A 13,791-nucleotide genomic window follows, 5' to 3' on the forward strand; every position below is an offset into this window, starting at 1 on the left:
ATAGTAGTCCTAATGATAGACGATACATTGTCCTAACGATACATGTATAGAAGACCATCACAATTGGACACATGATCTTGGTCCCACATCTAAAAGAATTCTATCCGTTGGATCAAAGCACACGGAAATCAACGCCTTACCTTTTTCTCCAAGAAACCCTAAACCGGTCCTAATAGATCAAGCGTATAAGATCATCTGATCAAATTGAGACCATTAGCAATCCCCGAAATTGTATTACCTAGTCGGATCAACGTACACGATCACGTCCTCGTGGCACAAGTGGACCCATAAAATAAACTTTACAAAATAGCCTCACGGTTATCGTCTTTTTAGCATCTCTCTATTTTTTAGTATTCCCACACAGGGTTGTCCCCATGTGGCTCCCGCTCCACTCTTCTGCTTGTTCGAGCAGCTGCGAAATCCCTTTGCAATAACCATTTGTAGCTATTTTTAGCTATTTGCATTGGCTTCTGAATTCCCGAATGCTGCTGGGGAAGATCAGCCCCAAAGATTTCGATTTCAGATTCTTCTCCAGGTCAGTCTTTTTTCTTCTACTCATTCTCCCTCCGCATTTCTCATCTCATTGGTTATTGGAATACAAGAAAACCCTACCTTCTTCTATCTTACTCGATTTTATGATTGTGTTGTTGTTTTCCTAGAATTGTTATTCTATTCATCTAAGTACGTATTTGAGTGTATTTTGTTCATTTTCATCTTACCTTTTTTTTTTTTTTCCATTTATTTGCTAGCTTTTCTTTTCTTTCCATTATGTAGTTTTATTATTTTGTATGTCAAATTGTTGCGGTCGATGTGAAGAATATGTTTGGAAATGTTTCCAATTTAGGTATAGAGTAGGGATTTTAGTTTGTGACTGAATTGCAATCTTTAGGGTTTCTAGGGTTCGATGAAGAATGTGACGTATGGAGGGCTTTAGATGGAAAGTTTTATGATGCTCTCCCCTATTGGTCTATGAATCAATATGAAATCTCCAAATACCATATCAATTACCTACTATGAAACAATTTTGGCCATCTGAAATGATCACTGCCGAATGTCTACATTTTATCCCAACTCCAAATCAGAACCATGTTTCCAGTAATTGCAAATATGAGGAGAAAATCATTCCAATCTTTAAAATTTTTAACGTACGATGAACATCATTGCTTCTGGCTCAATCATATGATGTATTTGTAATTAGGCCTCTGTTTTGACCAAACTGCCTTATGATGTAGACTGTGCAGCATTGGTTTTGACATAGCTAGATAAGGTCCAGTTCATCATTGCTTCATGTACTGTTCTTGTGTTGTGTTGCTTGGCTTCAACATCTCGACTCGATCCATTCCAAAGTCTAAGAAATAGATTAGTCCTACTTCGTAGTAGTTCTCGAATATTAAACCCTTTTTTTCTATTGAAAATTTTGTCTGTTCAGCCATTGGTTGCTTTAAAAAAAAAAATTTATTTTCATTATTTTTATTACTATTAGGGGCCGTTTGGATACGCGGATTTTAGAATCAAGGTTTTTAGTTTGAAACAGTGTAAAAGAGGGTTTATGATCAAGCTACTACTGTATGCTGTCCGGACAGCGTTTCTTGGATTTTAAGTGAGAAATTCACATTTTAAAAATCTCTCCTGCATCCTGAGATTTCTAAAACCTGGAAATATGGGAGGATCTGCTACTCTCTTGCTGACGGAAAGAAGGGCGAGAAGTCATAAACGAGTCAAAAACGACGGCTAGTCCGCTTCTTCTCTTGTCTCTTAGCTACAATTTTGAAGAAATCCCGGATTCTAAAATCCGAGTATCCAAACGGCCCCTTAGTGTTTACTACTATTACTATTATCATTATTGTTTATTACTAGTACAACTATCATTATTGTTTTTATTTACTACTACTGTTATTAACTTATTATTATCATTATTGTTACTCTGTTTATGATATCAAGATCTTGCTTTTCAGTGGTGGTAGAACTTAAATCCTACAGTGCTATTTCCCCCTCTTGTCTGTGTTCTTTAGAGGCCATTTTCCTCCAACTAATGAAAAACTTGGATATTCTTTTGCTGACAGTATCAGATTTTCGCATCATACAAGTTTTAACTCACCTTCCATCATTCGATCCTCAAGATATCACAGGGCAATGGACAGTCAGAGCTACAGAGATTTTCTTGATGCAGAGTGCAGCCACAGCAGTAACTGTTCCAAATTGGACACACCAGGACCAAGGAACGAGACTAAACCATACAATCAGACATACCCCCATCCCTCTAGAAAAGATTTTCCCCATTCCCCTAAAGTCTTGGGTTCTGAAAACTATTCATTTTTTCAATCTAGTGCTGTACAGCACTGGTTCAAGAACTGGCAGGAATTACGAAAGCATAAGCTGACAGCAAGCACTTTCGGTGGAGCCATTGGGTTCTGGCCAGGTCGAAGAGTGCAGCTCTGGTTAGAGAAGCTTGGCCTGATTGAGCCATTCACTGGGAATCTTGCAACCTGTTGGAGCAATATTAAAGAAGAGGTCGCATTGGAACGGTATAAACTAATCACTGGAAACAGCGTATGTTTTCCTGAATTTCAGGTCTACAATAGGACTAATTCTGACGATGATTGGCTCGCAGCTTCACCAGATGGGGTGATCGACAGTGTTTCTTATGGACTGCCCTATGGTGGGGTGCTGGAGGTCAAGTGTCCTTTTATCAACGGGGAGGTGAGAAGGGCTTTCCCATGGTCACGAATTCCTCTTCACTGTATGCCACAAGCTCAAGGGTTGATGGAAATATTGGACAAAGACTGGATGGATTTTTATGTGTGGACTCCAAATGGAAGTAGTTTGTTCAGATTAGAAAGAGACCGGCAATATTGGGAGCTGCTGAAGTTTGCCTTATCCGATTTCTGGTGGAGGCATGTTCAGCCAGCAAAGGAGCTGTGCATTATGGATCCAATAACAGACCCATTCACTTTACTCAGGCCACTAAAACCTGAACCCAGGCATGAGCTATATTCCACCATCGTTCATGCGAGCAAATGCCTGGTTGATGACTCCAAGCTATTGGTGCGAGAAATTCATGGAAAATTGCAGAATTGAGGCATTTTGGAGTTCCTTGAATGTGATTGTTTTCTGAAATCGAGAATTGGGTAACTGAAAGGCTAGAGAATGCAGGATTGTCCACCAGCAGGACTTTCAATATCAGAAATGAGAAATGGCTGGTCGAGAAAAAGAGATCCTAAGCTGAAGCGTTGAGCTTCTAAATTTGAAAATAAGAGTTTATCGAGTTGACATTTGAGCAGCTGAGGGGATAGAGCTAACTAAGTTGGAGCCACGATTTTTGTTGGAAAATTCTGTATTTGAGAAAATTATAAAGCATTTTTGTCTTTGTAAGACGAGCTTTCTGATGAGCAGCGCTGAAGATGAGCTGCCAAAGAATAATAAAGTTATCTATGCATATGAGGATAAGGGGCGAAGCCTCTTCATTTGATAAATTGGAATATGCTTGGTGTTTTGTACAATTAAGAAAGGGGCATGATCCTAATGTACCTACTTCGGCACTTGATTATAGAGAATTCACTAAGGAATAATTGAGTTAGCAGTGGTGGAGGTACAGCGATGACCCAAAAGAGATCAGTGTAAGGCTCTCCTGTTGTCCCTCATTTCTCTCAAGTTATTTTTACTGGTTGATATGGTAAGAAAACTATGAATAGGACTCTCTTGACCAGGGAAAAAAAGCATCCCATAATAGGTGATGTGCAGTGGGGACAACCCAAATACAAACAAGCGAGCTGATGCGGACATGCCGTATGGATTGGCTCTGCTGCATGGTACCATCAGGGGCATTGTTTAACTTATCATTTCTCTTTAATAGTATGTAACAAAAAATTTAAAGTAGGTTAGGGGATTCAGGGATCTGGGTTCCATAAACCAATCTTAAGGTTTTTTTTGGAAAGATCTGGGTTTCGTAAACCAATCTCAAGTTTTAACAAAGTTTTTTTTTTCCGACGATCTGGGTTTCCTAAACCAATCTTAAATTTTAAGAAAGAGTTTTTATTTATTTGTCAAACAGAAAATGGAAGGATTTCTGGGAGGAAATCAAACACCGACGGAAGTTAAAATGGTAAACAATGAATTTAATTTATTCTAAAATTAATGACTTAGTTTTATGAAATAAATCTATTACATGTTTCTGGTTTTTACAACGTTTTAAAAAATGGTGAATTTGTTTTTTTAGCTAACGTATTATTTACCATAAATGTTACAAAGATTCTAATGGTTTTTAATCTGCCTTTAGGGGTGTCAATGATCTGGATTCACCGGTCGAAACCAAAATTTATATTGTATGCTGGCCAAGCTAGAAACAACACCATTCATGTTTCCCAAAGCAATTATTGGTTAGGCACATTGAAATGTTACTATTTTCAGTGTTTTTAACTTACATTTGAAATGTCTACTATTTGTGATCAGTATCATTCTCCAGATCTCATTGTGTGGTTATCATTAGGTTTTGCTCTTCGCATCTTTTGAGTTCTAACTTCTAAGGCTCGTCTCTAAATTTTTGAACAATTTGAAAATGCACCTGTGTAAACTGTCTAATATTCCAAATATTTCTTGCTTTGACTGTAATATTCATTTTTTCATTACTTTATGACATCATCACCATCTGGTACTGAATTGTTTGAAATTTATGCTTCTGATGAGGCATTTTCCAAACTAAGGTTTTGATACTACCAACGTTACTTGACAAGTTGACCAGGAACTAGATTGAATAGAGTTTTCGAGTTTAAAAAGCGTATTCCTTTATCTGAATTTTCTGAATATTTCGAGCATTTGATTAAGTTCTATGACTACCTGTTGAGATTTTGAGTACTTCACCCAGTTTATCTCCTATTTGATTAATATCTTTTGGTTTTAAAACCACCGAGTTATTTTCTTCATTCAAGCTAGTCTCGATTGATCCAGATAGACTTGGGGAGTATGTTGAGTAGATGGAGATTTTAAATACTAGTGAAAGCTCTTTCATTTACTTCCAAGCAGGATAAAGCTTGAGCTTTGCTTCTGTTTTCCATTGCAGCTTCAGAAAAGAAATATGGATTGATGCCGCTGTTGACGAATGTAATTCTTTCGGATGCTTTGTTGAAGATTAGCGACCTCATAAGAGGTTTTCTCATTTTATTTGGGTTATCTGATATGAAATTGGAAACAGAAATGTTCTGGGTGACCTTTTTTGGGTTATATTTTTTCAGAGAATCAATTACAAAACATTATAGTTCACTTCTTCCTTTCCCCCTTATTTGGTCCATCTGTTTTGCAGTTAATGAAATCGGTTAAAATAGGACTCTTTGTGTGTGATGTTATTTGGGTTCTTCTTCCTCCAGAAAATAATGTATGCAGCGGTTTCAAACTTGCCTCCTATTATTGGACAATTCAAGTAGTGTAATCTGTTTCTCTCAATTTTGGTTTTTGTTAGGCACCATAGTTCATTTCTTTCTGAAATTTGGTTCGTGCATATTCAAGTTTTCTGCCACCATTGGCATGTGCTGTCGTGGGAGTCCTAGAGATCTTGCCTATCTACTTTCTATAACATCTCTGGTCATATATCCGTGCCGAGAGAGATGTCTCTCCTGTCAAGGATCCTGCTCTCCATCTTCAGCAGATTTTGAGAGGTACCTTCCTTGATGGTGTTTTAGAGGTCTCTTGGATCCACTATGATAGGAACTCTTAAATTTAAATTTGCTATAAATGATTTTCCTACCTGTGGAAAACCCAATTATATGCTTCTAAAATAATCTTGATTTTCAAATTTTGGGATTTCCAGGTCATCATATACTTGCATGAAAATCAAGATTATCGATACTCATTCCAACTTCATTCGTGGCTGTTCTTTCTTTTGTAATTTTAATATTAAAATCATTTTCCATGGTGAAAATGTTATACAGGCAAGGTCCCCAAAAAAGAGTACATTGATCCAACGGCTGCCACAATTGGAGAATAGGAATATACTTTGGGAAATTATATATTCATCCCCTTTTTAACTTGGAACAGACCCTCCAGACTCTAGTAGTCTAGTGTACGCAGGGGGGTTGTCCCTACTAAAAAAAAGGGGACGAATATATCACTTCCTATATACTTTTTTGTGCGCAAAGGGTCTTTATGGCCCTTCTTTAGTCCCACATCGAAAGGGAGAATATAGTGAGGGGGGGAGAGTTCGAGTATAAAAAGGGGCATACCGGTCGCCTATGATACTAGGACCAATGGGTCAAAAATGGGTTTGTGCCGCAGGTGTTGAACGATCCTCTCTTATCTTTTTGGCTAAGGTACTGCCTAATTGTGGCCCATCAAATGAACGGTTTGGATCATCCCAAGAAGTGGGCCTAAACTGTACTCTCTGAAAGATATCGGACTTCACGATCCCACTTCATATACAATCTCATTGAACACAACTCATCTGGCTTTCGTTTCTGTTTTTTTATTAATTGAGTTTGCCTATTTTTCGCAAATTGGATTTGCTTATAACATCAAGTTACAAAGTGATTTTGCACATAAATCACTAGTCTATGAACACATATCATTTCCCTAAAGATTTTAAACACTTATTGGCCCCACTTTAACTTCTTCTATACTTCTTTCGATATGTTGATCGGAAAGACAAATCATGTGTCCAGCCAAATGCTGTTGAGAACACTTTGATCGGATGGGATGTCCGTCTGTGATGAGACCCAGACCATGTAGGCAACCTAGTGATGTTTTACGAGTTCAACGGTCTTGATTTTACATATCTGTCCTGTTAGGCACAAAAATTACCTAAAATTAGCTTTCACCATTCATCACCGAGTGACAATATCAACATGTAGCCATTACCATCATTAAAAATGTACGAATTAGGTGTGTAGAATCAAAGATTTAGCAACAACAAACTTAAAATTTTTAAAAGAATATATATATATATATATATATATATATATTATATATATGAGAGAAGTGTTTCTGCGCAGCTGCGTAGAGAGATATCTGCGCACAATTCCATTAGCTTGTAATTGTCATACTTTGTCACCCTTTTTTAGTAATTTTTCATTTAAAACTTACCATTTCTATCACAAATCTAATAAACCGTCATGATTACTATTTTTTTAATGATTACTATTTTTTTTCTACTTTTCCTAGCAACATTTGCACCCATTTACTTCTTCCAATCTTTGCATCCGGACGGGCCACAAGCCGAGCAAGTGGAATCGGCGAAGGTGGCTAGCAAATTCCTGTAAAAGAAAAAAGGGAAATGTTATAGGTTCTTCCCCTTCGTCAATCGTCTTCTCCAGTCACGAGGATCCAAACCAGGTAAGCTCAGCTATTTATTGTTTTTTCATTTTTTTCCTAAATCTATTTTTCCTTTTAATCTATATTTCTTCTTCACTTGGGTTTCTAATCTATTTGTTTTTGTTTTCCTTCAAATGGATTCCATGTCTCCACTTTTGTTTTAATTGCTAGACTCCTTGACGAAGCTACTTGTCTCTCCTGAGTGCTGACACAGAAAGAGTTTACATTGTGGTCTGTTGACAAATAAGATCCCACATCTCTTGGTACTCCTCCCAGTCCCAGACACGTTGATTAAGTGGTTTTATCTGGAAGGACGTTTTTGGCCACCAAATTTACACTGGCTGAAAATTCATAAGGCTCCATTTTGCGTACTTGCATTCCATTTGACAAGGCTCCATTTGATTAAAAACAAACTAGTGTTGCTGCAATTCGAGCCTAGTTACAAGGTGGACGATTCATTGTACCATATTCCTCAACTCTAGTAACATGTATTTCAGAACCATTCAAGAGAATAAGCAGCAACACAATTAGATCTTCACTTCTCTTTTAAAATCAGGAGTACAAAGAAGATGATTAAAATCAACAAAACAAATACAATGAGATATATGATCCATTGGAAATGTCCGCAATCATCTTTACCATGTAATAAGGGTTCACAGGATTCGTTGCAAAAAAATGTGATTTTTACTTGATTTCAAGGACATTGATTAAGTATACTAGGTGCGAAATCTTGATTCGTAATGCAATAGAAAAAGAAGGTCCCAATTTACTAGCTTTTTTAGGAGAAAAATAAATTCACACCCCTGTATGGCAACCGTGATTGATGGCAAGAAGAAGAGAAATGGACAATCTCACAGTGAAAGGTGGTACCCTCAATATTGTTAGGTGGTTGGATCAACCCTCTAACATTCAGATCCGAGGGTTAGGATCAACTTACGGAAATGATTTTTGGGGCACAACCTATATGGGTTTTGGCCCATCTAATGGACGGTTTGGATCATCCTATGTTGCTGTCCATACCGTACTTTTAATAAAAGGTTGTGCCCCATCTAATGGACGGTTTGGATCATCCTATGTTGCGGTCCATACTGTACTTTTAATAAAGTAAGAGTGCCCTCATCAAAATAAGTAGTGCCGATAAGATTTCCCTTTTTTCTTTTACAGGAATTTGCTAGCCACCTTCGCCGATTCCACTTGCTCGGCTTGTGGCCCGTCCGGATGCAACGATTGGAAGAAGTAAATGGGTGCAAATGTTGCTAGGAAAAGTAGAAAAAAAAATAGTAATCATTACGGTTTATTAGAAAAAAAATAGTAATCATTACGGTTTATTAGATTTGTGATAGAAATGGTAAGTTTTAAATGAAAAATTACTTAAAAAAGGGTGACAAAGTATGACAATTACAAAGAAAATACAACTGACATATGACAATTACAAGCTAATGGCAGTGCGCAGATATCTCTCTACGCAGCTGCGCAGAAACACTTCTCTCTCTCTCTCTCTCTCTCTCTCTATATATATATATATATATATGAGAGAACGGTTCCTACACATATGTGTAGAGAGTTCTCTACACACTAGCTTAAAATGCAGTGGGGGCCCACATTGTTTGGGTGATCCAAGCCATCCATTTTAAAGGCCCTCACATAGATAGGGTGTCTACAAAAAATCAGATCCATAGGATCATCCCAACCCTACGATTTGTGGAGGTAAAATGGATGTCTTTAAACCTTCACAAATTAGTCCATTTTTTGCCTCCACAGTTCGAATGGTTAGGATGATCCTATGGATTTGATTTTTTGTGGACACCCTATCTATGTGAAGGCCTTAAAAATGAATGGTTTGGATCACCCAAATAATGTGGCCCCCAATGTATTTTAAGCTAGTGTGTAGATAACTTATCTACACATATGTGTAGGAACCGTTTTCTCTCTCTCTCTCCCTCTCTCTCTATATATATATATATATATATATATATATATATATATATATATGAGGAAACTGTTAAGCTCACCAAACTTACGGTGAGCTAGCTTGCCCAATCACATGGGGGCCCACTTTGTTAGGATGATCCAAACCATTCATTTGAAAGTCCCTTACATAGATGGGGGGTGTACCAAAAATCAGCTCTATAGGATCATCCTAACCCCTCCATTTGTGGAGGACAAAAATGGGCAGATTTGTGGACAAATAATGTCTGTCCATTTTGACCTCCACAAATGGATGGGTTAGGATGATCCTATGGAGCTGATTTTTGGTACACACCCCATCTATGATAGGGCCTTTCAAATGAATGCTTTGGATCATCCTAACAAAGTAGGCTCCAATGTGATTGGGCGCTTAAGCTCACCAACACTTTCCTCATATATATATATATATAGGAAAATGATTGTGAGCTTGAGCGTTGGAACATATTCGTGAGCTTGAGCTCAAAAACCATTGAGGCCCACATTGTTAGGATGATCCAAAGCATTCACTAGAAAGGGCCTTACATAGATAGGGTGTGTACAAAAAATCAGCTCCATAGGATCATCCTAACCCATCCATTTGTGGAGGTCAAAATGGACAGACCACAAATCTGCCCATTTTTGCCCTCTACTTTTGGAGGGGTTAGGATGATTCAATGGAGCTAATTTTTGGTATACACCCTATCTATGATAGGCCCTTGCAAATGAATGGTTTGGATCCTCACAGAAATTGTGGGACCCATGTGAATGGTGTACTCAAGCGCACCATTCCTTATTAGAGCTTGAGCGCACGAACATATTCCTCATATATATATATATATATATATATATATATATATATATATATATTTTTTATGGGTCAAGAATATTTCTAGTACTTCGCTAAATGCTACGTACTTTAAACATACATTAGATACTGTTAAAGTATAAAAGATAAAGTAACGCCTTTCTCCACCCCTTTTGGAGAAGTTGGTTAGTTAACATGGTATCAGAGCCAAAGGTCTCGAGTTCAAACCTCCCGGATAGTAAAAATCCACATGCGATGGTCAGCCCAAAGTGGGACAACATGTGCCACGTGTTTGCCAAGTGGGCCACACATGTAGGGGAGTGTTAAAGTATAAAAGATAAAATTTACGCCTTTCTCCACCTGCTTAAGCTTTTGGAGAAGTTGGTTAGTTAACAGATACTAAATTATTTTTATTTTGAAAAACAAATTGGGGTGACAAATGATGATGGTTTCACCCAAAATATTGGAATGCAAGTATTAGCTCATCTGTCACATTGATTTAGATGATTTATTTCAATTAGTAAGCGATTTTCTAGGCGATTTCGCAAAAAACCATTTCGCTGCTCACTTTTGTAGCAGAGAACAGCCACTTGTAGTAGATTTTGCCTGTCTTCATTTAATTCATCCAACTGTTCTCTGCTGCAAAAGTGAGTCAAGAAATGGTTTTTAGCAAAATTGCCTAGCAAATCCCTTTTAACAAAATAAAAACTGCTCATATTAAGGTGGAGTGAAGGCATAGAGCTGTTGTTTTTTATATTTTATTTTTTAGAGCCCGGAATTTATCTAGGAATCGAGGCGGGCACCTTAAATTTTATTAATGTGAAAATTTTTTTTTACAAGAGGGCGACATACCACCTTACCTCAGACCGAGAGAAGTACAAAAATTTAACTACATCGAATACTTGAAATTCCCAAAGCATCACATCCGACGGTACTCCTAGATCTAGGTTGGAGCTTGTTCCAATATGTGAAAACTTTTATTGTTTTTATCTTCACAAGTATAATTTGATAAACGAGTCTGCAACTTGATTTGTTTATCTGTAAGCATGAGAGATCTGCGGCTTCAACTCCAAAATAAGCAAAATCAGTTCTTGCCAATAACATAAATAGGCCAAGGAGGGTCTTTATTAGCATTAATAAGTTCAATTAATACTTTGCATCCAAAGCTATAGCTTATGTGAACCTTTGTAACGTGGTATAAGTAGATTATAATCTTCACATGATCCCTATTCACATCCCCTTATCCATCAAAATAGGCTTCTAAAATTCAATGGTTGAACTGCTACCGGACCATCTTCACCCACCAATTTGTAGATATTTTTTGTGACTCTTTTTTTAAATTCTCTGAACCGTTCATCTTACAGCCCAAAATTTGAATGGTCCGATGGAGAAGGATTTGGGGGCATGACCCATCTATAGTGGGACCAACAACTGCATGGTTTGGATGCTGAGAAAGTTATGCCCATGTTTACTTTTCCTGTTGAAGAAACAGCAAGGAAACGTAACCTTTTGTGCGTTCTGCTGATGCTGTTTTTAACAGTTGTTTTGGTTTTCGTTTGGGCGTTTAGTCCCACATCGAATGTACAGATGAAACTGGGGAGGGCAGCTAGTGTATAAAACATGATGCAAGGCTTCTGTTTAAAACATACCTTTCTCGGCCTTTTGGCTAAGATCAAGTGTAGTATCTGTTCTTATCAGTTTAATATCTGATACGTGGTCCATAGGATCACATGATATTAATCTAATTTTTTGTGGGGGGAGAGGGTCCAACACCAGTAGCTTGCTATTGGGGGCCCTTGTGCGTCGTCCATGCCTTGCACTACTGCATGGGCCTGGCGCACCCCAACCAAATCTATATTCAAATTTACAATACAGCTATTGTTCTTTTGGTGTTAACAAAGAAACATCACTTCCCGGTTTGATAAAAGTTCTATCATCATACATAGAGAATGTATAATGCTAGGGAGACAGTAATAATGCAAAATCTTTGATATCATTGACCCCTTGCATGATTGACCTGTGAACACTCGGTTTAAACTGCCGGCCAGAACTTCACAGATTTCACCAAATTAGACCCTGATTGTTTTAGATTTTGAGTCCAAAACCGATACTTCTACCTCCTTCGCTATCCTAATCTTAATTTTTACCCCAAGCATCAGTTATCTCGAGGCACTGCTTTAGCTCAAAATCCCTTAATTTTAGATTCTGCGTTGGAAGACCTAAGGCTCTGTTCGCTTGCATTCCCTGGAAAGCAAATCCCTTGAAAACAACCTCTTTTTTCCATGACAAGACCTTGACAAGACAGAATTATGGTGTTCACTTGCTTTCTAGTGAAAATAGAATTACACATGTGGAATTTCTGCAATAAGTAAAAAAATGACATGGAAAAGCCCATCCCCCCCACCTTTAGGGATTTTATTTCCGACAAAAAACACACGGATTTCATTTCCCTGGGAAACTAGTGCAAAAAGAAGGGCAAGCAGTTTCCTTGGAAACCTTTTCCTGCGCAAGTGAACAGTCCAGAAACAGTCCAGGAAAACCTTTTCCTGCACAGATTCCCTGGATTTCTTTTCCTAATGCCACGTCAGATTCCCGGGAAACATTTTCTTTTCCTTTCCCAGGAAAACAAGTGAACATAGCCTAAATGAAAATAACCAAAATCCATGGATTTCTTCTCCTTATTTTAAATCTGGCTGTGGAAGATTGATATCTTTGCTGTTTACTAAACTTCTCTTTGCAGCGATTGCGGCAAATGAAATATTTAGAAATAGTGTTCCGAGGAAGACATGTCAGCTAGCACGGATTGATCTTACTGTGAATTGTCACATTACAAGATGTCTGGTTGGGACAATTCTCCAGTTATTTATTTGTCGTCTTTTTTTTTTCTTTTTCTTTTTTTTCCAGTTGTTCGAATATGTCTAATGCCGATTTAACTTGTCTGTGATGCGTCTCTCTTATGTCTTATGTAATCTTCTACAGATTTGAATTTGTACTCTAGATTGTCCATTTTCACCTTGGGTTTAGCTTATCTCATGTCATATATCCTCTCCGGTTTGTATTGAACAGCAAAGTACCATTCACAGAACAACTGCCAGTCTCATGTTCAGAGGAACCAAAGGTTCACAAAAACCTCATCAAGCAATGTTGCTTGCTTTCGTGCGTGCTTACAGCAACTAAGGCGCAGCCATCTTTGAATGTAATTTATGCTTCACATACAAGTTTTTGTCTTTGGGATTTTATTTACTGCATGGTTATCAAAGCTAATATTAGAACCAATGCACTACGAATTTAGGGAGTAATTGAGATTTAGGAGAACTTATTTGGAATTGTTCAAAAATGGTTAAGCAAACATTAGCAATTACAGTTCTTTCCACAGGAAAGCTCACAAGAGAACTTGTAATTGAATCCATTAGTCCAATGATATGTGGAGGCCACTGCTTGTAAACATTGTTCTAAGAAGTTCAAATCCGTTTCACAACTACCACAGTTAAACTGTTTCTGCAACAAGATATCTTGCCATCTAACAAAGCAATGACAAAACTCCAGTTTAATGGGTTCTCTTTTTACTTAATGAAATATGAGGTCTGCTATTTCTCATGTGGAACTTATACTATTTGACCCATAATCCCCATCATCAAGTGTATATAGAACCCCAAAACTGAAAATAAAAAAACACTAAAGAAAAAACAAGAAATAAAAAAGTCTATTATTATACCTCTGCCGAGGGATAGTCATGGAGGAGG

At 37.6% G+C, this 13,791-nt stretch overlaps 1 protein-coding gene and 1 non-coding gene across 5 annotated transcripts; both read left to right on the forward strand.

Annotated features, from left to right (window-relative positions):
* Positions 1 to 322: 322 nt before the first annotated feature.
* LOC143877665 (uncharacterized) lies at positions 323 to 5,317 on the forward strand. 4 transcript variants are annotated; one of them, XM_077379847.1, is made up of 4 exons: positions 324 to 535; positions 2,064 to 3,617; positions 3,708 to 3,809; positions 5,057 to 5,317. In XM_077379847.1, exons 1-2 carry the CDS (start codon positions 483 to 485, stop codon positions 3,076 to 3,078), a joined length of 1,068 nt encoding a protein of 355 aa, XP_077235962.1. In that variant the 5' UTR covers positions 324 to 482; the 3' UTR covers positions 3,079 to 3,617; positions 3,708 to 3,809; positions 5,057 to 5,317. The 4 variants fall into 4 exon arrangements, with proteins under 4 accessions (XP_077235963.1, XP_077235962.1, XP_077235959.1 ...); XM_077379844.1 differs by having other exon boundaries at positions 2,064 to 3,809; XM_077379845.1 differs by lacking the exon at positions 3,708 to 3,809.
* Positions 5,318 to 11,693: 6,376 nt separating this feature from the next.
* On the forward strand, positions 11,694 to 11,894 carry LOC143878020 (U2 spliceosomal RNA). The gene has a single exon (XR_013250851.1). It is a non-coding gene; the product is annotated as a U2 spliceosomal RNA (small nuclear RNA).
* The last annotated feature ends 1,897 nt before the right edge of the window (positions 11,895 to 13,791 follow it).

This window comes from Tasmannia lanceolata, unplaced genomic scaffold (assembly GCF_043159265.1).
Source record: "Tasmannia lanceolata isolate RefF3 unplaced genomic scaffold, GAP_Taslan_0.1 ptg000005l, whole genome shotgun sequence".
Lineage (NCBI taxonomy): Eukaryota > Viridiplantae > Streptophyta > Magnoliopsida > Canellales > Winteraceae > Tasmannia > Tasmannia lanceolata.

Coding starts and splice junctions, on each gene's coding strand:
- LOC143877665 (XM_077379844.1), top strand. CDS start 483: ATGCTGCTGGGGAAGATCAGCCCCAAAGATTTCGATTTCAGATTCTTC. Junction 536..2,063: donor GATTTCAGATTCTTCTCCAG/GTCAGTCTTTTT, acceptor TTTTGCTGACAG/TATCAGATTTTCGCATCATA.